The 25,679-nt window shown below is 43.6% G+C and overlaps 1 protein-coding gene across 1 annotated transcript in view; it reads left to right on the top strand.

The window, feature by feature from the left end:
* The window catches only part of LOC137504773 (all trans-polyprenyl-diphosphate synthase PDSS2-like), a 45,188-nt gene that overhangs the window by 8,312 nt on the left and 11,197 nt on the right, over positions 1 to 25,679 (top strand). Inside the window, exons 3-4 of the mRNA XM_068233360.1 lie at positions 2,882 to 2,956; positions 11,336 to 11,509. Of these exons, the coding sequence (XP_068089461.1) occupies positions 2,882 to 2,956; positions 11,336 to 11,509 (249 nt within the window). The remainder of the gene's footprint in view (positions 1 to 2,881; positions 2,957 to 11,335; positions 11,510 to 25,679) is intronic.

Below are 25,679 nucleotides of genomic sequence, written 5' to 3'. Positions count from 1 at the left end.
ACATATAGTCAGCAGTGGCATGACTACACCCCCTTCCTTCCCATATCCAACATCTACCTCAGTATAACCATACATCCGTGGCAGTTCCAACCCCCCGCCCGGGGGATTCCAGGAAAGTCCTATTTAGGATGAGTTATATAGTTTATCTCCGCAAGCTATTTTCACTCCAGGCCCCATTTGTAATTCACTTTTTCTCCTGAGTTTTCTACTAGCATATCATTTTTCAACTTTTTTAAAATGACTATTCAGTACTTTCCAATTGAAAAAGTACCAAAACGTAAATGAAAAAGTGCTGTCGAAATTATTTTAGCATTTTATTGCTTGCTGGTGGTTTAAAAGGCATTTTATTGACAAATTGTGAAAATATCACCCAGGAGAAAACTCAGGAGAAAAAGGGAATTGCATATGGCTCCAGGTTTCACTCCAGTAGCTAATGCAGGGTCATGGAATAAATAAGAGATAGGGTGTATAGACCTAGCGCAGAGTCGATAAACAAATATGAAATTAGGTATATAGATCTAGTATGAGGTCATTAAATTAATAGGGGGGATTCATAGTATAGATCTAGTTGAATAAATAAAGATTTTGATATGTACACCTAGTGTATCGTCATGGAATATATAAAGAATTCAAAGAATTGGGTGCATAGACCCAATATATGAGGTAATTGTTGTAAGTTGAGTGCATAAACCTAGTGCAAGATTATTGAATAACTGCTGCCTCTGTTTTTTCTCTTAGTAAAAGCATCTTAATATTTTAATATCCAGCTGTATAGCATGATCTTTATCGCAGCATTGATTTACAAATATTCCAATGAGTTGTTTGACGATTGTAGAGCTTAAAAACAGCTTATGCTAATACGTATAGGCAAGATATGAATCTACTATGACAGATTGGTACTATAGGGCTGAGCAGCAGTGAGCTATGATGCCATTGAGGGAGACAGCAGAAGGCAGCAAATGATCTTCAGATGGCTGACTTCACCCTGCAGCAAGCACTAGCCCTTGTCTTCAATATTACAACAGATGGAGTTGCCTGAAGGAATTTTTATTATTACATTCAGCACTTATTTATATTGCCCTCCCTGTTCCCATGTGAACAGAAATCATCTTTTATCTAGATCTCCTACTCTTTTGACATAACAGAAATGGATGCTGCCTTCACCGTTGACGGTTTGTGTCATGGAGCCCACTGCAAGCTTTTCTCCCCTTGTTTCCTTAACAGAGGGGAAGAATGATTAGACAGCGGAACATGTAAATCTGTGCTGAAAAACACATGGGCATGTGTAATATTTCTTAGCAGGCTGCCCTTATACATTTAATGAAAAATATGAATCTTATTAAAAAAATTGTAATCTGTACAATCATTAATTATTAAACCCCATCAGCCATTTGAGTTGTAATGAGTATGAAACACCCTTACATAATTGAACATGTGGACAAATGTATTGGTACCCTTTATAGCTCAGTGAAAAAGTACTTCATGCCTCCTGAAGAATGATTAAAGCCCTACTTCACCCTACCCAATGTTTTTATGGTTAGTGAAGTTGAATAAGCGAGTTTGTGATCATTCACACAATTACTACATGTAATACAGCTGTTTCAGGGAAATATGCTTTGTAAAAGTCTATAATGTGACCCCGGATCCATTAACAAAATATTCCACTTGCAAGTAGAGTGTATGTCCTCTACCAGGGGAAAACATTTTTATACATGTATATTAATTACAAATATTGTAATAAATTAATTTAAAAACAGGGCTCAATTGTTGTCAGGCCCAATTTAGATGATGTGGGGTTTTTAGTTGACTGCCTCCATACACTCAGCCCAGCATGTTGCAGAAATTTCTGTGACTAGATTTTTCTTCACAATGAAGCCAGTTTCATAACTATCTTTGCAAAATTAAAAATGCTCTTACCCACACCTATTTTTTTTTATGTTGTCTTTGCGTATTGCCATGAAGTTTGCAAATCGGTTGTAGTGAGTAGCAGTTGCATGCATCAAGCCAGAGATAAAATTAGTTTTTATACTTAGAGGAACTCCAGTGAAAATTATGTAATAAAAAAGTGCTTCATTTTTACAATAACTATGTATAAATGATTTAGTCAGTGTTTGCTCATTGTAAAATATTTCCTCTCCCTTATTTACATTATGACATTTATCACATGGTGACATTTTTATTGCTGGCAAGTGATGTCACTGGAAGGAGATGCGGCTTGCATTTTTGGCAGTTGTAAACAGCTGCTATTTCCCACAATGCAACAAGGCTCCCACAGTGTGATGTCAGTACCTCAGTGCTGTGAGGCACTGGCATCATTTGTGGGAGGGGTTTCACCACAAAATCAGCCACACAGAGCCCCCTGATGATTCATTTGTGAAAAGGAATAGATTTCTCATGGGAAAGGGGGTATCAGCTACTGATTGGGATGAAGTTCAATTCTTGGTTATGGTTTCTCTTTAAAGGGGAACTGAAGAGAGAGGTATATGGAGGCTGCCATGTTTATAATACCAGTTGCCTGGCAGCCCTGCTGATCCTCTGCCTCTAATACTATTAGCCATAGCCCCTGAACAAGCATGCAGCAGATCAGGTGTTTCAGACTTTAAAGTCAGATCTGACAAGACTAGCTGCATGCTTGTTTCTGGTGTTATTCAGATACTACTGCAGAGAAATAGACCCGCAGGGCTTCCAGGCAACTGGTATTGATTAAAAGGAAATAAATATGGCAGCCTCCGTATACCTCTTACTTCAGTTCCCCTTTAAGTAGCAAATGCATTGTAAGGGAGATGCACCTGTAATCCGATCTAAAGCATAAATAAACCAAATGACAGAGCATTAATATGTTGGCATTTTCTGTGTATTAATTGTCTAACTTCTGCTGCAGGTTGTAGAACTTGTGTCCAGTGCCATAGGAGATCTGGTTCAAGGAATATATTATGAAAACACATATTTGCAGGAGGTGAGCCATTTAAATATTTTTTTTAAACCAATAGGCTGATAATGCATGAACTCATTTCTCTGACTATAATCATTGAATGGATTAAATTGATGGTTTCAAGGCCCACGACAATTGGGTATAACCGTGCGTAGGCACAACAGCAAGCTGACTTTAAGCGGTGGGTATAAACAAGAAAATTTAAGATGAGTACAAACCGAAAATGTTGTAATAATGATATGTGAAACACACAGTTTTAATGTCCTAGATGAAATCTGATTTGTACAAGACCAATGCCACTCAAACTGGTAAAAATGGTCTTGTTAGGATTATTTACACAACCGAGGGTCAGGCATGGGAAATTTGGTTTTAAAAAGTGATTGTTGTTATATAAGGGACTACTCTCTATTTTTAGACAACAGTCAATAGAAAATGTTTTATAGCAGGTTATTTTGCTGAATTGCAACATTAATAAGGTTTAGTTCAATCCTACACACTGTTATACTTAAACCCCATCACGGTAAGTCATGTAACACAAAATGCATTTTCTTTTTCAAATGTAATGTTTTATTCTGGTTAGTTGAGGGAGTCTACACTAGCGTTAGTGTTTGAACACCAACACTAGGGGAGACTCCCTCAACTTTCTCTCTCTTCCCCCCCCCCTCCCCCCCTCCTCTCTCTTTCTCATATATACACAAACACTGGCATGGGTGAGCTTCAGGTATATCCAGTGATAACGGTTTCTCCTAAAACTATGAACTATTGGTAACAAACTTATAATCAGCACATTAACAGTGAATGCTAGAAATTGAAATTCATATGTTTGTCAGAAAAATCGCTGCCACCTCACTTTGCCTGATGGCAGGTGTGCTCCTGGTCCTGCTTTACTTTTTTGCCTCTTTTGAATTTGACACCCTTAAAGAGGAACTTTAGCCTAAACAAACATAGTCATTAAGTTACATTAGTTATGTTAATTAAAATAGATAGGTAATATAATATCTTACCCATCCTGTTTTAAAAGAACAGGCAAAGGTTTGTGATTTCATGAGGGCAGCCATCTTTTTGGTTGAAAGAAGGTGACAGGGAGCATGAGACCCCGTTCCAACTGTCATGTGTCCTGATCACCCCTCCCAGTTGCTAGGCAACGAGAACAAAAACATCAGAAATACCATCGTGCTTTGCACAGCATCAGGGGAAAAAAGCCTGGGCAGTTTTCTTTGATGGGCGGAGCTTAGCTAAAAATGCAGCTAAAAAAGAGACTTCAATAAGAGAAACAAAGTTTTGATGCTGTGAAACTGTTAAAGAAACACCAAACTTTTTCAGTTCTGCTAAGTAGATTTTTAAATAATCAAAAGAAAAAGTAGTCCCTCTTCTACATCAAGTAGGTATAAGTAGATTTTTAGTCTGGAGGTTCACTTTAAGTTACTTTTTAATGTTGAGTTAATATAACCACTCCCTAGGCTTATTATTGATAACACAGATGCACAAAACATTTTGTCTTCACTGAGCTGCTCACCTTGGTCATCTGTCACAAACCCTGGTCATGTGATGTTAACAGGAATTAGTGGGCACTAGGGATAGTCAAAGACATGCAATTAATTCCTAGCTGATGCTGAAAAAAAGTATGCAAATTTATGCAGGCTGAAAATGAACAAATGCAATGTCACAGCAGTACTGTTTGACTGGTCTATTTTCACGCTGCATAAATTTGAATAACCGCATACAAATTTGGTTCAATTTAAAAGTGTTTACATCTTATTCACCAACCCTAGTGGGCACCAATCTTAAGTTAACATAGTATAGCTCTTCTTGGGGCTGATTTACCAAACCTGTCATGCACAAACAGCGGGTTAATATTAGTGAGCGCACGCTACACGTGGTATTACAGTAGTAGCTGTGTGCTAGTGAAGTATCGCGGTCATGCTACCAGCACATTGTGAGGCTGTAGGAAGAATCGTGTGTAAGTTAAGAGTGCAAGCTATGCTGACAGGGCCGCGTATAGTGTGCGCTGTCTTATATTAACCAGCGCTGTTTGTGTGGTAGGTTTAGTAATTTAGCCTCCTAGTGTCAGAGATAAAACTGTAACCCAGAGCCTCAGGTGTGGAAAGTATTTGCATTCGTTACCCATATTTGCTTTGTCACAGTTATGCTTCAGCACTGTAGAAATGACAGTTGGAAGCTGGCCGAATATTTAGGGGAATCAACAGTCATTCTTGAATACACTGAGGAACTCCAAATACAAGGCACAGACTTTTTGTGCCCAAATTCTTCAGTTTAAGGCTCCCTGCACACTGCAAATCCGTTTTCCGATTCCGATTCCGTTTCCGATTCCGATTCCGTTTCCGATTTTCCCTGAATACATTCAACAGAAAAACGGATCAAAAAACGCAGCATGCAGTTAAGATTAAAAATCTGAATCGGAATCGGATGTAAAAACAGATTAAAAAGCGGAATCGGAATCTGAAATGCATGCAGTGTGCAAGGGGCCTAAAATATAAATTAGAAAATCAGCAGGTGTCAGACAAAGAAAACAAAGTAGAAAATTACTTATTATTACTCATATCTACAAAATACATTTCTTTCAAACACATTTTACACCTGACAGCTGTGTCGCCCTGTTCCCTGCCATAAGGGCCACGCAAGTCTATGGAGACTTGCACACTTAAAGGAGTTCTGTGGGGGTGTCCTGGGGATAAAAACAGTCACTTACCTGGGGCTTCTATCAGCAGTAATGTCTCACGCCGTCCTCCTCCGATCCGGCGTTTGCCGCCGGCTCCGGTCTAGCACGGCATGCTTTCAACTGCAGCTGCACGGCCTGGGCCGTGCACCTACTCGCTTCCGCCCGCGTCATCAGAAGCTTACTGTGCAGGCACGGTACAAGAAACCTTTGTACTGCGCCTGCGCAGTAAGCTTACAATGACAAGGACAGGAGCCCGCATTATTCGTCTGTCGTCAGACGAATAATTGACCGGGGCCGGCGGCGGAGAATGGCAGATCGGAGGAGGACGGCGTGGGACATTACTGCTACAGGGGGCTGATAGAAGCCCCAGGTAAGTGACAGTTTTTAACCTCAGGACACCCCCACAGAACCCCTTTAACGCGCTGCAATGCGGTGCGCGGTATTCAAACCGACGCATTCCTGTAGCAAACAATGCAGCGTGTTGCCGCATGATTTATGCCTAACGCATGGATTATGCAGAAATGTAAGTCAATGGGCAACGCAGCAAGTGTGAACGACAATAGCACGGAGCAAAGTGGCGCCGCACAGTTGCGCAGGGTCATAAGAATGCTGTTTTTTTGAGGCGCTAACCTTACGTGTAAAACCATCCTTAAGTGACCGTTCACAATTATGTAAGAACATCTATTAAGTACAACTGAGTGTGCAGGTAGGACATCTTTGTTGGGTTGTAACCAGAAAAGACACGATCATTAAATAACTGGAATATAAAGGCAAGTATACACTTACAGGTTGCAGATTAAATTTAAAGCACACCTGAACCTGATTACTTTTTTTACTTACCTGCTGCAGTTTAAGGGCCCCTCAGTGTCTCCAGGGTCCCCTCGGTTGTACTGCTGTCCTAAAATTTCTGTCTTGGCTGCTTTGTGGCTACTTTACATGCGGGGTCCCATCCTCTTGCCTCATTGATCATGCTTCCATGGCCGAAGTGTTTTACCCATATGTGGTTAAAAAAGAATTGTAGTGCACATGCACAGACTGCTCTTGTCTACGGGGTGCAAACAAGGATGCACGTGGACGGGACTGCTCACCTACCCAGTTAGGAGATTTTTCTGAGTGGAACAGTGGCACAATGGACGGGACCCCATAGGTACTGAGGGGCCTCAAGGACTTGGGGGGGGGGGGGGGGGGGGGGCTGGAAGAATACCCAGGTAAGTACTGTAAGTCCTTTTTATCGACACGGTTCATGTGTGCTTTAAAGCTAATGGGAACCGGTTTAAAAAAAAAAAAGTCAGATACTCACCTAATGAGAGGGAGGCTCTGGGTCCCATAGATCATTCCCTCTCCTCTCCCGGTGCCCGCTGCTGTCCTGGCTCCCCCACAGCGGTATTCGACCGTTTCGGGCAAATACCCCTGTCTCCCGGCCGAAGGGAGGCTTCGGAAATGCTCCCGAAGACGGGCCGCTCTACACTGCGTACGCGCGTGCGCCCTCTATGACGCACTGACTTGTGCGCCGCCTGTCTTCAGGAGGACTCGGCTCCCGAAGACTTCCGAAGTCCCCTCGGCGTGGGATGAGAACGGAGGAGCCAGCGCAGCACCTGGAGAGGAGAGGGATGGCTCATTAGGACCGAGCCTTCCATCTCCTTAGGTGAGTATCTTTTTTTTTTTTTTTTTTTTTTTTTAAACCGGGGTTGCATTAGCTTTAATACAAAGGACTATATGTGTCTGGTTCTCTTGAAAACTACAAATCATTTAATAGACTATTTGCTGATAAACTGGTTTGCTAATACCTATTACTTGATGCAGGTCTATGCATATTTATGAAGCATGAAAATAGACTACGGTAAATTAAATCCTGACGAGGTGGAACTTGATTAGTCCATTTTCAAGCTGCATACATTTGCATAACATTTGCATCAGTTTGGAGTTATTTGCATCTTATTGACCATCCCTATTGTTTAGGAGTAAAAATGTGCTTTGCAGCAGGTTTTGGGTAGGCTGATTTAGGTTCTTTTAGGTCAACCACAAGAAAGGGCCAGTGCACACCAAAAACCTATAGCAGATCCGTAAAACGCTAGAGGTTTTTGAAGCGGATTTTCAGCGCGATTCTAGGCAGAGATTTTCTAAACATGCCTATCGTTTTTTGGAGCATTTTTTGTAGCAGATTTCATATATTGTTACAGTAAAGCTGTTACTGAACAGCTTCTGTAACAAAAACGCCTCTGATCTAGCGTTTTTCAGAGCAGTTTGAGCTTTTCCTATTCTTTACATTGAGGCAGAAACACATCTGCAAACCACAAAAATGCTGCTGGAGCCACATTTGTGGTTTGCTAAAAACCTCAAACCGCTGGTGTGCACCATCCCATTGAGATACTTAGCCAAGCGTTTTCACAGACGGCAGCAGTTTTGAAAACGCTTGGTGTGCACCAGCCCTAAATCAGGTTCTGTAAAGCTCACCAAGTACCCTGTAACTGAAAATCTAAAGATTATAATTTATTGGCTGAATTGTAGCTTCCTGACTATCTACATGCAGAGTCTAAAGTAAATTTATTCTTCGGAGTCCTGGAAACAATTGTCATGCCCGATACAGCTGTACTCCCTTCAAATCTCTGTTAATGTTATTACTTTCAACAGGTTTTGAAACTGATCCCCTCAACTCATTAATGCAAATTTCTACAGATATGCAACAACTAGCGACTGTCTGCATTGTTTCTGGGTACTAGGTGTTTAATAATAAACAGATTTTATGTGAATGGTCTTATTACACTGCAAAACATCATGTTGAACTGTTGCCCACTGTACAAAATGCAACATACAATATGCTTAGAAAAGAATGAAATTTAAGACCATCTCATTTGTATGGGGTATCATCTTTCTAGAAATCAGAACCAGAGACTAAATCAAATTCCTGCAGCATACTCTAATCTTACTAAGTTGAGCATGTGCCAAGGGGTGCAGTGTTACCGGGAGAGGAGGGATCACAAAATTTGAGACTGATTTGAAAAGAAACAATATCTTTTGTAGCAAGCAAGCATGATATCAAACTTCACCCTGCACAGACAGGCTATTAATTCATGAAAAGTAATGGGGTAAAATAATGACAGGTTCAGAATTTCAGGGAAGATAGGCTAAATTAACTGAAAGCCATCCTAAAGCTAACATCCGTTGCCTTATTTAATAAGACAGCGGAGGTTATGACAAAGTACAGTTACTATATTTCACATTTCTTTAAAGCATTAAGACCAAAGAAATCTCATTGCTGGTAAGTTGCTATGTGTTTCTGCACTTTGCTTTTTACCTTGCTATACAAAAAAATCCCACAGATCTGCTGAATGTAGATACAGCACTGTGACAGTGCCTCTCATTGCAATTATGGCTATATAGTACTTGTCTGTAATGGTGTAAAGCAATTAAGGGCTCAGCAACCAGTTCAGCAGAGTAACCTTTTCATACAAAATGCACTTACTGAAGTTAATGGTTTTGCTACATGAGCAATTCTTGATAGTGCGCAGCCAGTGGCTTCTCCTGCATCGTGTAACTGGGTTAATGTGCCTAATGACAGTTGCAAGGGCCACTGGGCCACTGAAGATGGGGAACTTATATAGATAGAGGCATGTTATAGAATACTCAAAGGGAACCTGAAACTAGACAAAATATTTAAAATAAACACATGACGTAGCTGCAAATGAATATTACATACTAACCTCACCATCAGTTCCTCTCAGAAGCTCACCATTTTCTTCTTTCAGTGATCCCTTCCAGTTCTGACAATATTTTGTCAGAACTGAAATATAGCAGTTGCTGTCAGTTATATATCAGCTGCTGTCAGTTACAACTGAATGTGAGTGGTAATGTCCATGTTTCCCTATGGCTCAAGTGGGGGATATTACAGTTTAACAGTGTGCTCACCAGAAAGCTGCTATGGGGTAATGGCCATTTTTAAAATGGAGGACGGAGAATTCCATTGATCACAGTGGACAAATGGGACGCAGGAGAGAAGAAAGGGATTAAGGAGTACACTACACAGGAGGTAAGTATGACCTGCGTATGGTCATTTTGACTTTTTATTTCCAATTCAGGTTCTCATTAACCACTTGAGGACCGCAGTGTTAACCCCCCCCCCCCCCCCCTAAAGACCAGGTTATTTTTTTCCCTAATTGGCTACTGCAGCTTTAAGGCCAAGCTACAGGGCTGCACAACACAGCACACAAGTGATTCCCCCCCCCCCCTTTTCCCCCCACCAACAGAGATCTCGGTTGGTGGGGTCTGATCGTGTATATATTTATTTTAAATTGTATAATTCTTCACTATAGTGATCTTTTAACAACTGCTATATAGATAAGCACTCTAGGTTTTTGCGCAAGTAATTCTGTGGCGGACACACAGCTCTCCAGCTGTACCACAAAATGGCCACATTATTGAAAGAAGGTAGAGCAGGCAGTAGCATTGATGTCTTCTCTATCTTCAGCTTACAAGGCCCTTGCCAGACCTGCAGCTCAAGTAGCACGGAACTTTTCTGCTTATGAGCCACATCACAGTGCAAGGGCTGTTGAAGGATATTGGACTGCACCACTAGTCCTTCCACAGCCTCGCTGGGGTGGTTGTATGTTGCAATAAAAAGCCTCTAAACCCCATATTCTGGAATTCAGCTTAAAGAGGAGCTGCAGTGAAAATAATGGAATGAAAAAAGTGCTTAATTTTTACAATAATTATTAATGATTTATTCAGTGTTTGCCCATTGTAAAACCTTTCCTCTCCCCGATTTACATTCTGTCATTTATCACATGGCAACATTTTTACTGCTGGCAGGTGATGTCTGCGGAAGGAGAGGCTGCTTGTTTGGAGGTTGGAAACTGCTGTTTCGCAATGCAGTGAGGCTCACAGACAGCGAGCTGTCAGGACCATGGTCATAACATCACACTGTGGGAGGGGTTTCACCACAATATCAGCCATACAGAGCCCCCTGATGCTCTATTTGAGAAAAGGAAAAGATTTCTTGGGGGGAAAAGAGGGTATCAGCTACTGATTGGGATAAAGTTCAATCCTTCATTAAAGTTCTGCTTTAAAATGTCTTTGGGATCGATTCCATCTGTACCTTTGGCTTTCTGGGGCCCCATGTTACTTATCCATGTCAATAAACCATTGTTGTACAGTACCCTGGTATGCAATGAAACCTATTAACAGGCTAAACACACGTTTATAATAATCTTTAAGCCAAAATGTATTTTGTTTTTATAATCAAAAATGTGTTACTCAACCTGTTTTTTTATTAACATATTTTACATTTGAGTTACAAAGAACAGAAAAAGAATGATATGGCTTTACAAACACTCACTGAAACATAATACATGTCAATATTTGTTTTCCTCTGCATTATTTTTAATCACAAGCTTTACGCCTTTCAGGCACTGTATGGACAAGTTCTGTCACTACATTCAACAAAAATGACAGTGCTATTCATGAATTAATATTTCAGCTAACTCTAGCTTGTGTGTTGACTAATTCTTTGATTATATAAGATATTTTCTATTTGTATTCCCGGTACACCTCCATATATATTATTTATCACATGGATGGAGGATTATAGTATATAAAGTGAACCTCCGCAACTATCCTGGTTCCATTTTAACTTTGTTCTGTAGGATCACTGAGCAGGATTAGACTGGAAGTTTATATTTAAAATAATAGTCCAAGAATTGTTACTCACAAGTGCTTTTGTATTTCAGAAAACCAGTTTTACTGATGACCATGGCATAGACAACTGGATGGAGCACATTTTCCTCTCCCATGGTGCACTGCTGGCCAAGAGCTGTCAGGCTGCAATGGAGTTAGCCAGGCATGATGCAGAGATTCAGTCTATGGCTTTCCAGTATGGAAAACACATGTCCCTAAGTTATAAGGTATGTATTTCTTGCTGCGCAATCTTCAGCAGCATCTGATGAGAGCAGTTTTTAAGAAAACATATTTTTTCAACAAAGTATAGGCTTGTCTCAAAGGTGTGTTTTGTTTCCAAAACTATGCAGAGACTTGGGAAAATTGTTGGTTAGCCCTGAAAAAAAATTGTTAGCAAGTGATTTATTTTTCTGCTGCAGTCCCCCTAGTGAATAATATTAGGTTAAGTGTAACTAAAAGTACCATTGAAGTTTAAAGTGTACCTGAGATGGGCTGTTTAAAAGATTTTATACTTACCCCTATTTAAAAGATGTTATAAGTACCCAGGGCTTCCTCCAGCCCCGTGACCACCAATGCATCCCTCGCCATCCTCCCAAGTGCCTCCGTTCACCTGGTATTGATTGCAGTAACTGGCTCAGCCGTACCAGTCAGGCTCTTTGTAGAAGAACCGATTGGTGCAACTGAACCAGATTACCGGGATCGATACCAGGTGAACGGAGGCACTAGGGAGAACAACAAGGGACACATCTGTGCTCATGGGGCTGAAGGAAGCTCTGGGTAGTATAAAATCTTTTATATAGGCTATCTATCTATCTCTTTTATATAGGCACTGTGGAGGACAGACTTATAAAACATGCATCAGACACAGCACTCCTTGCTCAGACTTCTAGCAGGTGTAGACAATATTGTTCTGGATTACACTAATATCCATAATTAGGGTCACTGACAGCTTGGCAATGCATTGTTGGGATGTACTTCATGTATGCAGGTCACAAATTCCTTAAAAATCATAAGCAAAAAGTGTGACCATTAAGGCAGAGAAGGAATTGTGAGATCGTCCTGACCTCTGGGCTCCAGCAAACTTACTTGCAGATGTATCATCACTTTACAAGGTTAATGCAGTAGCATTTAGGATGAGAAAGAGAGCAGCTAGGAATCTGGAAATATAAAAGTACGGAAAGAAAAGTGTTAATTAGTGATAGAGTGAGATAAGACAGCAGGGGGGGCTCCGGCTACCTGTACAGGGGGGGGGGGGGGGCTCCGGCTACCTGTACAGGGGGGGGGTGCTCCGGCTACCTGTACAGGGGGGGGGCTTTGGCTACCTATACTGGGGGGGTGGGGATTTGGCTACCTGTACAAGGGGGTAATCGGGCTACCTATACTAGGAGAGAATCTGGGTGCACATCTGCTGCTTTTACTGGAGCAGGCACAATTCAGAGGGGGTGCACTTCAAAATCTCTGGTGCTGGAGAACCTTGTCCAAACACTCAGCAGTGATGACAGAACATTAGTGGTAGAAATGTAGTTGGTGTACAAGTAAAACACAGGATGGAACACCAAGCTGTTCTCCAAGGCTGAAGCCGACGTCTCTCATCATTTGACACGTCTATATGTGTCAGCGAGTCACATGATGAGAGGCACTGGCTGCAGCATGAACTCCAGACATTAGGTGGTGCTGAGGAGAAGAAGAAGCTGAAGATACCAGGAGCCTGGAGAGGTGAGGGGGGCCTCAGTCTACCTATACCAGGGAGGAATCTGGCTACCTATACAATTGGGGATCTGGCTACCTATACAATTGGGGATCTGGCTACCTATATAAGGGGGAGCGGGACTCTGGCTACCTATACCAGAGGTGAATCTGTCTACCTATACAAGGGAGTAATCTTGTTACCCAATCAAGGAGGGACTCTGGGTACCTATACAATAGGGGATGTGGCTGCCTATACAAGGGAGGACACTGGCTACCTATACTCAGGGGGGACTCTAGCTAATTATACTTGGGGGAAGGGACTCTGGTTACCTATACTTAGGGGGGAGTCCAGCTACCTATACTGGGGCTGGGGGGCTGGCTACCTATACTGGTGGGGACATAGGGCTTCCTTTACTGGGAAAATATAAGGCTACTTGCACCATAAGGGCACCTATAGTGGGGGAGGGGACCTACCCTCTTTCCCTGAAAATAAGACCTACCCTGAAAATAAGCCCTTGCTGGAATTTTGAGCATGCTTGAAATATAAGCCCTACACTGAAAATAAGCCCTAGCGGTAGTTAAAGAGGAGGAAGAGGCGGCCAGCAAGTGGGGACACAGTGGTTCAGTGCCAATCCGGCACTGATCCGGTCATCCCAGCGCACAGCAAGGTTATCTGCTGTGTGCAGGGAAGACAGGGCAGGTGCCTGATCAGTACAGTAGCATACCTTCAAATCCATGAACATCACAATACAAAGGAACAGGAAATGTTCTGCTGAGAGACACTTCCTAATAGAAATATAAGACATGCTCTGAAAATAAGCCCTAGCACATCTTTTAGAGCAAAAATTAATATAAGACACTGTCTTATTTTCGGGGAAAGACGGTACTTTAATACTGGATGCACATGTTACCTTTACTGGGGTGGGCATAATTCAGGGGGAAGGGGGGGGGGGGGTCACACTTTGGCATCTCTGCCTCTATTGCTGGTGAACCTTGTCCCAGCACTGATCAGTGATGACACAACAGTAGTGGTAGTAGTGTAGCAGGAAACACAGGATGGGGCACCAAGCTGTTCTCCAAGGCTGCAGCTGGCGTCTCTCATTATGTGACACGTCTGCACGTGTCAGCGAGTCACATAATGAGAGGTACTGGCTGCAGCATGAACTCCAGGCACTAGGTGGTGCTGAGAAAAAGAAGCTGAAGATACCAGGAGCCTGAAGAGGTGGGGGGGCTCTGTCTACCTATAATGGGGGAATCTGTCTACCTATACAAGTGGGGAATCTGGCTACCTATATAAGGCGAACTCAGTCTACCTGTACAATGGGGGACTCTGTCTACCTATACAAGGAGAGGATCTGGGTACCTATACCAGCCGATAATCTGGCTACCTATACAATGGGGGGGATCTGTCTACCACCTATACCGTGGGGGGGGGCGCAATCTGTCCAAATCCATAAAAGCTTTATTGACAGGACTAAATACATTAAGCATTGCCAAAGCAAAACATTAACATGGGGGGATTGTGGAAATAATAGAAGGGTATAGGGGTTAGGGTATATGGTGTATAATGGTGTGAAGGATATAAGGGACAGTATGGGAGGCTGAGATATACAGTTCATGGGGGGGGTTATAATTTTAACATAAGGGGTATACAGTCCATGGGGTATCCTGTACCTCTCAGTTGGTGACATGTATCGGGCAGCTATTTGCATGGTTGTTTTCTCTTCCCCCAGTAGGAGGTTAAATCCGGGATGTGGGCAAAAAGTCTCTGGAACTGGGCAGTCCTCACAGGTACGTATTTACTGCAGTGTAGCAGGAAGTGGGCCTCACCCTCAGGGCCCCCTGGTCACACTGCCTGCACAGGGGACACAGGACTACCTATACCTACTTTAATACTGGATGCACATGTGTTACCTTTAGGGCCCGTTCACACTTATAATCGCAGTGATTTTCCTGCGATTAGCGCGGACAAATCACTGGACACTGCAGCGGTTTTGGAGCGATCGCGATTAGTGTGCTTTGCACGCTAATCACGATTGCTAATCGCGGAGCGCTCGTCGCCGGCAAACCGCTGCATGCAGCGCGGTTGCGGTTATCGCTGACCGCGGCAGTGAGAACACTTCCACTCGCTACATTGTGTAGCGGTTTTTGCAGACCCGCTAGCGGTTTGCCGTGAGCGGGAATCGTGCAATCCCCACTCAGGTGAGAATGGGCCCTTACTGGGGTGGGCACAATTCGGAGTGGGGGGGGGGGCACACTTTGGAGTCTCTGCCTCTAGTGCTGGAGAACCTTGTCCCAGCATTGAGCAGTGATGACAGAACAGTAATGGTAGTAGTGTAGCAGGAAACACAGTATGGAGCATTAAGCTGTTCTCCGAAGCTGCAGCTGGCGTCTCTCATTATGTGACACGTCTATATGTGTCAGCGAGTCACATGATGAGAAGCACTGGCTGCAGCATGAACTCCAGGCATTAGGTGGTGCTGTTAGAAGAAGCTGAAGATACCAGGAGCCTGGAGGGGTGAGGCGGGCTTTGTCTACCTATACCGGGGGGGGGGGGGGGGTGTTAATCTGGCTACCCATATCAGGGGGGGAATCTGTCTACCTTAACAAGGGGGAAATCTTGCTGCCTATACAAGGGGAGAGCTGGCTAACTATACAAGAGAGGACTCTGGGTACCTATACAAGGGAGCACTCTGGGTACCTATACAAGGGAGCACTCTGGGTACCTATACAAGGGAGGACTCTGGGTACCTATACAAGGGAGGACTCTGGATACCTATACAAGGGAGGACTCTAGCTACCTATACAATGGGGGAATCTGGCTGCCTATACAAGGGAGGACTCTGGCTACCTATACTTAGGGGGAACTCTAATTATACTTAGGGATGTCTGGTTACCTATACTTAGGGGGGTGTTTGGCTACCTATACTGGGGGACTGGCTGCCTATACTTGGGGGGGGGGGGGGGGGGGAGACGGGACATAGGCTACTTCTACTATTTAATAAATGGGGCTTCCTAAACTGGGGGACATAAGGCTGCCTATACTGGGAGAGTGGACCTAATTTAATACTGGATGTGCATGTGCTACCTTTACTGGGACGTGCACAATTCAGGGTCGCCCACTTTGGAATCTTTGCCTGTGATCAATGTTGGGACAAGGTTCTATAGCATTAGTGATGACAGAACAGTAGTGGTAGTAGTGTAGCAGGAAACACAGGATGGTGGCACCTAGCTGGTCTCCAAGGCTGCAGCTGGCGTCTCTCATTATGTGACACGTCTGTATGTGTCAGCGAGTCACATAATGAGAGGTACTGGCTGTAGCATGAACTCTGGTTGCTAGGTTGCTTTGAGGAGAAAAAGCTGAAGATGACAGGAGCCTGGGGAATCTGGCTACCTATACAAGGGGGGACTCTGGGTACCTATACAAGGGAAGACTCTTGGCACCAATACTGGGGAGGGAGTCTGGCTACCTATAGAAGGGGGGAATCTCTCTACCTATACAAGGGGGAATCTCTACCTATACCAGGGGGGAGTCTGTCTGCCTATACAATATGTGGGCTCTGACTACCAATACAAGGGGGGAATCTGGCTACCAGTATCAGAGGGGACTCAGTCTACCTGTACAGTGGGGACTCTGTCTACACCTACAAGGAGGGAATCTGGGTACCTATACTAAGGGGAGGGGGGGGGGAACTGGGTTCCAATACTAGGTGGAAATCTGTCTACTTATACAAAGGAAGAATCTGGCTACCTATACAAGGGGGAGTCTGGTTACCTATACCGGGTGGAATCTGTCTACCTATCCCAGGGGGAATCTGTCCAAATCCAATAAAAGCTTTATTGATTATAAATGCTTATTTTAGTTATTGGGATTACACGTAGTTTGATTCCTTCTAAGTAGTGTTGTCCTCTCAGTTGGTGGCAGGTGGTGACATGTATCGGGCAGCTATTTGCACGGTTGTTCTCTCTTCCCCAAGTAGCTTAATCATACTTGTGGTACCTATAAATAGGGAGGACTCTAGCTTCCTACACTTGGGGGAGGGGGGCATGGGGCCTCCTATTCTGGGCGATATAAGGATGCCTACACTGGGGGGACCTATTTAATACTGGAGGCACATCTGCTACTGTCACTGGAGTGGGCAAAGTTCAGAGCGGGGGTACACTTTGTCTCTGCCTCTGGTGCTGGAGAACCTTGTCCCAGCAATGATCAGTGATGACAGAGCAGTAATGGTAGTAGTGTAGCAGGAAACACAGGATGCCAGCAATCAAAGAAAAAAACTGCGCTCCAATGGATCCAACACACCAGCTAAAGTCAGGGGATCGCAGCGAAAAACAAGAGTCACTCCACTCTGATTAAACACTATTCAGGGGCTGGTGAATGAGTCAAGTGGTGATGAAACGTGTAGGAAAGAGTCGGGAGGTACGCTGACACTGTTCCAGTGAGGAAACAAACCCATGTGGATGTACTGCTCTGTGTATGCGGCCAGGGCTAACGATCTGTACAGAGAGATTTGCCAGTGTGCGTGTTTCTGGACTTTTAACCGGAGTGGGCTATTACTGTACATGCAGTAATACAAGCATCCTGTCAGTGAGTGAATCTACGAAGGGGAGAGAGCTGTGATTGATCCCTTTGCGCTGGTAGCACCTCCTCCAGGGTGCATAGTGTAAAATTATTAAAGCAATACTTGGCACACAATGTGCACTCTCTGAACGTTTATTTCAGGGTTATCTCCATTAGCTTATTGGGTGGCGAGAAAAAAAAAGCGCATCAGATTGTGGATATAGGAAACACAGGATGGAGCACCAAGCTGTTCTACAAGGCTGCAGCTGGTGTCTCTCATTATGTGACACGTCTGTATGTGTTAGCGAGTCACATGATGAGGGGTACTAGCTACAGCATGAACTCCAGTTGTTAGGTGGCGTTGAGGAGAAGAAGCTGAAGATGCCAGTAGCTGTGTGTGTGTGGGGTGGGGGGGGGGCTGTCTCCCTATAGAAGGGGGAAAATCTGGCTACGTTTACAAGGGGGAGTCTGTCTACCTACTCAAGGGGGAAAATTTGTCTACCTATACAAGAGCGGACTCTGACTACCTATACAAAGGGGGGAATTTGTCTACCAGTACCTGGCTACCTATACAAGAGGGGAATCTGGCCTATACTGGGGGTTGGGAGCTGACTACCTATAATGGGGGGAACATGAGGCTTACTATACTGGGGGAACATAAGGCTACTTATATTATGTATTACATGGGGCTACCTGTACTGTCGATAGGACGTACTTTAATACTGAATGCACATGTGCTACCCTTACTGGGCGGGCACAATACGGGGGGGGGGGGGGGAGACACTTTGGCATCTCTGCTTCTAGTGTTGGAGAACCCGATGATAGAACACTAGTGGTATTAGTGTAGCAAGACAGACAGGATGGAAATTTGTGGAGGATCCCAGGCACCTTTAGTTGCACTTGGGGAAGAGAGATGGGGCGGGGGTTCCGTATGTTTTAAGTGCATTGGCATTGCATTACTGTGAGTCAGGAACACCTCTGTTGGTGCTAAATTTTCACCCTGGTGTCATGTTATACATCTCAATTGAAATTACAATATTTGCTTCTTTTTTATTTAACCCCTTCAGTAAAAGCAGTCTCTGGCCCCTTAAGGACCAGAGACCGCTGGCACCAAAAACTACTTCAAAACGACGAATTGCCGCTACCGCCGCTCACATCGCACACCTGTCGGCTTAGCCCACCTACTCTGCCGTCTCAATGACTGCAGAGCCCCGTGAGCCGGTCAGGAGCCGATTGTATTAGCTCCTGTTCCTGTGATCAATGTAAGCCAATGGGATTTTCTCACATTGATGACAGGGTTAGGAACCCATGAAATCGGCTCCTGACCGACTCATGGAGCTCTGCGCTAGTGAACTGCGGTGGGCAAAGAGCGACATGATCTGCAAGTTCGCGAGGTGGTGGTGAGGTGAAATCTACGCCCTGGCAGGAATAACAGCCTCCAAACAGGGCGAAGATTTCAATCACCGCTGTCCGGAAGCGGTTAAAGTCCAGCATGTGTTGCATAGCATCCTGCATGTAAGTGGTCTTTCCTGCAACATGTCAGCAACTTTTCAGTTGACACTTTAAGTCTGTACATTGCAGGCTTCTGATTGGTTAAACAATGTACACTCCCTTTCCATCAAGATGGGTCTTGCAACTGCAAAAAAAGCACAACTCATTCCAGAAGCATCCAGGAGCTGAGCTACTGCTTTTTGTGTGTTAGTTTTAAATGTAGTGCTGTGTGAACTTTGTTTTACCCCCTACTTCTGACATGCATTACCCTGGCCACTACTCAGAACTATGTGAAATTCCTCCCCAACACTCCTCTCCCTCTAATTGTTTGTTAGCTGTACCTACCACAATGCTTATCTGCTTTGAGATACTGTATGTACTCTACTACTATGGAACCCTATGTTTTCTGCCACTATTGAGAATGTGTAATCTGTAGAGAGGCAGCTCTCCATTTTCACCAATCAGCTGTGTATTGCAAAAAGACAGCTGCATGAATGTAAGGTGTAACATTTGCTTGTGTGTCACCGCTTCCTTTCCTATGGTGAAAGTTAACTATATCTTCTCTTGCATAGCCTTAGTTCTGCAGGTGAAATCTGTATCCATGTATTGCAGGTAGAAGAGTAGCTATGACTAAAGTTGGATCTCGGAGTTGAAATCAGGTTTAAAGAATACCAGGCAAAGTTCACAATGGTCAGTTGTATAATGTGCTCTTATAAAATGAGCGTAAACTGCAATGGAGACTCGACATAGACTTGGACAAAGTTAGAATAAAGCAATCAGTTACAACACAGTACTGTGACATGCAAAATTATTAAGCTACGCAACTGATCGCTGTGAACAGGGCCCCAAGGTAGTAAAATAAAAAAAAATGTAGTGTAAACCTCTGTTTTAGTTATGCAAGAATCCGCCGGGGTGGTTTTTGCCTAAAGTGTTTGAGAAACTGTGGCCAAACCCACCTGTATTGCCTCAGCACACCCTCAGCTCAAAAGCCACGGACTAATAGCTTACTGCCAAGATGGAGGGGGAGGGGGGCAACTCGGGTGGGAGTGGCCACAGAGCTTTGGAAACACTTTGTGCAACCAAGGAGGGCACGATGTTTCAATTTATGGGCGAGCTGGTGAATTGCTAACCCTGGCACCTGCCAAATCTTGCAGAGGTTTACATTAAAGATATCCATTCACTGAGCCGTTTTGGTGCTTGATCGAATAGGATGAAAAATGTCCATCAGTTGCACTAGAATCAGGTGCATCTTATAGTTTGATCAAGTTAAATGTTTGTGAACAAGCTCATCATTAGCTTGGTGGAGGGGAGAAGGTCAGTATTATGACTCATTTAATTAATTGTAACAATATTCTATCAAATGCATTTTAAAAACTGTACCTGCAATCAAGCTTTCATTTATACAGATGTATACAGCTGTAACTTGTATACAGGGCTGGTTCTCTCATGAAGCAAGGTGAAACACTTGCATCAGGCATGGAGATTACAGAGGTGGCATGTTTTTTACTGTGTTTACACTTACAGCATGCAGTCAGAGTAGGAGAAGAAGCGAGAGTAGAGCGAGCAAGGTGAAGAGGTCATCATTGGGGAAAAGCAGCTTGTTGTGCTGTGTGAGGAGTCTGACAGTAAGGAAGGAAGGGGGGAGGCAGGAGAGCAGCAGTGTTTCATTTGACTTGCAAAGCAGAAGGGAGGAGGGGCACTGCTGTCCTGACTCAGAAGGAATGGAGGGTGGCTGACTGGCTGAGGGTGAGCAGTTTGTTTGTCACAGACTTGCAACCAGTCATCCAGTGTGTTATTGTGTTGAGCTGCAGAGTGTCATGTCTCAAGTTGTTGCATATTCTTCCTTGCTAACTCAAGGAGAGTAAATTGTCGGGTGCTGCACGGTGATTCCTAATCAGGGTGTGCATCCTCACAAGTTTGCCTCGGGCAGCAAAAAGTCTAGAACAGGCCCTGCTTGTATAACATCACATGGGTAGTATTGTCTCACACTCACTAATGAATCAAACCCATAGTCTTTAAGAGGAGTGCGACAGCTGAAAAGAGGGATGAGGCCCTCTATGCAGTATTCAACAAGAAGGAAAGCTGGCACACCCAAAATCAATCGTTATTGGTTCCATGTAAAAATATGGCCAACGTTTCGGAGCCGCGTAGGACCCCTTCATCAAGGCAATAATTGCTCTGAGGCAAAGATCTGTCTGTTGCTGTGCAAAAGATTCTGCATAGGGAAGTTGGGAGTCTGGCTCCTCTAACACTCGCTGACAGCGATGTGCATTCAATGAGATCAGCAGCAGCAATGCTCATCCCATTGAATGCACATCACTGTCGGTGAGTGTTAGAGGAGACAGACTCCCAACTTCCTAAGCAGAATCGTTTGCACAGCAGCAGACAGATCTGTGCCTCAGAGCAATTATTGCCTTGATAAAGGGGTCCTACGTGGCTGCGAAACGGACATATTTTTACATGGAACCAATAAAGATTGATTTTGGATGTACCAGCTTTCTTCCTTGTTGAACACTGCTTGTATAACATGACTGATACATTCAATACTGAAGATGACATGTTCTATTTCGGGGCAGCTAATCTGCTCCTTCTTTTATTCCCCCATACTGAAGAGTTATTGACCACTGGCCTATCTTGCACTTCACACTGTATCTGTTAGTATCCATGTAATGTGGTTTTGGCGATGGTGACACGTTCTCTTTAATGCCATTTTGCTCTGCTTCTTGGTACTCTTTGTCAATACTCCCCCATTTCTATCCCTGTATACACTGTGTAAGGTAATGAGAGAGAACAGGTTTTTGCATACATAATTTAGCACTATTTTCAAGTACATAGCACTCTAGTGATGTATTCCCTGAAGTTTTTTGGATTTGCCCAGGAGCATCCTGGATTCCAGTGGGTGACAGCTATGAGTTTTTCCTGTTACATTGCAAACTACTGCATCCTCATGGGGATACACACAATGTTGACAAATGACAAATCTAAAATGAGGCCTGATGTCAGTCTAAAGCAAATTGACAGACGTGCAGCAGCGTTCACATTTCCTCCTCCTTCCTAGTAGCACGCTGTCTCTTCTCTGGGTTATTAAATGTCTCTCGCTGTGTTCTCTATTCCAGCGAGGCCAGGCCTCTTTTGTTATGCAAAAATATGGATGCTGTTTGGAAACGCATTTATTTCCCCTGGTTCTTGAACATGCTTCTTCAATAAAATTCACATTGCTTTCTATTTGACAAAAGTTCCTTTCAATTAAAGTGAACCTATGGGAACAGAATTATGGCAACTGCCATTGTTATATTTTTGTTAAAGGTACAGGTACTGACATTGTTATTCTGACCCTGCCTTTCAGTACCTTGTGTGTCCATAAACTATGAAAAGCATGCTACCCAATGAAACACTGTGAAACGTATAGTGTATGCTTATTCCAGGTCTTTGACTCGTATGATAAAGATCAGGAGAACAACCCCAGATCTGTTATAATTTTCTGTGATGTCAAAGACAAATGTTAGAAAACGGAAGTATTTGAATCTGTCTTCGTAAACTCTTAATGCTATACTCTGCACTCATACTGGGAAGGAAGGGACTATGCTGTGAGTATCTAAAGGCCTTTTTATATGCACAGGGCTGGGAGCTTTATAACTGGCAGTGTGGAGAAGAAGTGCAATGATAAATCGTTATTTTGCTCTCTGCTTTTATCAGCAGGCTTAATAGAGTGGCTGGATAGTGTGCTAGGTCTCTGCCCCTGACGTAGGAGACCTGGGTTCACATCTCGGATCTTCCTATTCAGTAAGGAGTCCTTGGGCTAGACTCCCTACCACTGCCAATGCCTACTGAGCAGGCCCTAGTGGCTGCAGTTCAAGCTCTTTGACTCCGCCAGGAGAAAAGCACAATATAAATGTTATTTGTCTGGTCAAGACATACATTTATCGACTGACACACGATATGGCAAAATGATCAATGACTCATCTATCAGAACCTGATCAGGGAGGGATGGATTCCTATCACACAAAGCACATTAAAATTCAGTAGATTTCAGTAGGAAATCTGTGGAATATGGATGGAACCTCAGCAATGCTTTGTTTGATTGAGTCATGTAAATAATTCTGCTGAGAACATCTTTTTGGGATCACACTTCGTGCCTGGTACACACCGTGCAATTTCCCATCAGATTTCACATCAGATCGATAATGTCTGACAGGTCTGATCTGATTCCTGATCATTTTTCTGATTTTGTACAGAAGTAATCAAAAAATAGATCAGAAAAACCTATCGGCTTTATTATTCTATTACTTTCTTCCCTGCCTCCTAAAACTAACACCCAAACCCCCCCCCCCCCCCCCCAGCTAATCCCTACATATTCGCCTTACACTAATCCTCCCTGGGTCGAATACTGGTATGTATACCCCTAAGATAGTGACCTTTATCTACATAGCTAACACTCTCCCTCTTGTTTAAAAGGAAAAAAATATGGCAGCCTCCATATCCCTCTCACTTGAGGTTCCTTTTAAGCAGCTTCCCCAAATCATCTGGCTGTGATATTGGCCTCGATTCATAAACAGCAGCGTGATAAAAAAAATCTTGTCGGGAAAATACCGCACTCGGTATTTTCCCGGTCTGTGTGCTAATTCATAAAGATTTCCCTAGCTGCTGTTGGAGGTCGGTAAATTACCGCAGCCCTTGAGCGGTAGAGTAGAGCAGTGTGGCAATTCTCTCTTTTGCCCTGCAGAAATGACTCGCACAGACGGCTCTCTGCAAAAATGACTCACTCAGATGACTCAGACAGATGACTTGCACAGACTTTCCCTGCCTGCTCAAATGACTCACACAGACGGTTCTCTCCACAGATGACTCAAACAGACTTCGGCTCTCTGCACTTTGCATTCATCAGAGCTGTCTGTTAACGCCTCACTAGAGGTGTCGGTAACTACCTCCAGGCTTACCGCTTGTTGAAGGCTTTATGAATTGGCATTTGCTGACAATTTACTGACGTGTTGGCGGTAACTACAGCCAAGTCGGTAATTTATCTCCCTGGTTGGTAATGTCAGCTTTTCATGCGGTAACAGCCTTTATGAATTGACACTTTGCTAAGTGGTCGGTAAAGTCTGCTGTTTTCAGCATTACCGCATGAGGTAATGCTTTATGAATCAAGGCCATTGACTCTTTGAGCAAGATTTGTGCTTTGTGCACTAATCATGCGACTGAGTTTTATAAAGGGAATTTCTCAGGAACAGATGCATCAAATATATAAATCGTGCATGTAATGCGTTAGTCACCTGTTCGCGTTGGAAATATGGAAGGGTGAACTACTGATTTAGAATCTGTCCTGCACCTTCTTATGTTTTTCTACTCAAGATGAATGATGCTATTACTTTTATTTGTAGGGCTATGGCATGTTGATTACTGGTGTGTACACCCAGATCTTGATGTTCCCTGTAGTTATAGTTTATATGCACTAATGTAAGCTTCAGTACAAGATTGTTGAATCAACTCCTATAGATTGGAACTGGAGAGAGAGAGGTTGAGTGGCAAGCCTTCCCTACTGCCCCCTCCTTTGGTTCTTTGGAAGGGCAGGTAAGTAATAGCTGGCACTATGGCCCCCTCCCAGAAGACACTGCAAGAGTTTATACTGCTATTATTACACCGTTACTGGCTATATAAGGGTGGAAGATGCTGAAGGAAGTCACCTCTGAACTTTTGTTGGGGATTTAGTAGGGTTGTGGGTGTTTGTTTTAGCATTCTAGTCTTCCCATCCTCCCAATTTTGTATCATTGCCCTGTAGGATTTCCACAGAGTGAGAGACTAAAGTGGTTGAGTAAGAGAGAGGGAGAAACTAAAGTGGCAGAGAGAGAGCATAATGCTTCAGAAAGGCAGATTGAAGAAGGAAGAGAGAAAAATGGCTCAGAGAGGAACAAAATGCCTGTTTTGCTCCTTTGCCTAGTTACTGGGCCTCTCTCGACTGTACTCTACTCCATACACTGTATCCATAATCCTGCTCATATCTCTCCTATTCCCTTCATACTGCTCCTTTTCCCTCCAAAATAATGTAGACTGCAACCTGCTCGTGCCACATCCATTACCCACACCCTGTTCAGTAAATTTCGCAACCCATGGGCACCAAATTACGGTCATATTTTGCAGCGTGCATCTTTTCCTCACCTCATTGCTGGTCCAAGTCATACAGCACGGGTGCTGATATTTAGCAACAAGGGAACAGGCAGCTGCATGAGCTGTAAGCCACCATTTCTGAATAAAATTGCTGACGTGCTTTATAAGCTTGTCACTGGTTCTGCTTACATTGCCTTTGACAGGTCTTTGAAGTGCTGCTGCACCACTATTCAGCTCTGGTGGATTCCATCTTGTGTGGCTTCCTGTCACCTCACCAGCAAAGTGCTATATGAGCTGGTGACCATGTTTTTGTGGGGAGCCCTGGGACTTTCAAAAATTTCTATAACATCTTGATGGTGCCCCCTACTTGTTGGGAGAGATTTGAGCAACATTGTACAGTTTGTGTGCATACTAAAGAGTAACCAAGCAGCTCGGGGTGACCCAAACCACTAGGAATGTATAGGGGGATAAAAGAGACCGAAAAGCCTTCCTACTAATAAGCAATGCTTGGTGAAAATAAGAAGGAAATTTGCAATAATTCAGCAATAAGTAAA

The sequence above is a fragment of the Hyperolius riggenbachi genome, chromosome 4 (assembly GCF_040937935.1).
Source record: "Hyperolius riggenbachi isolate aHypRig1 chromosome 4, aHypRig1.pri, whole genome shotgun sequence".
Classification (NCBI taxonomy): domain Eukaryota; kingdom Metazoa; phylum Chordata; class Amphibia; order Anura; family Hyperoliidae; genus Hyperolius; species Hyperolius riggenbachi.
Note: the sequence above shows the minus strand (reverse complement) of the source record. Positions and strands in the feature narration are given on the sequence as shown.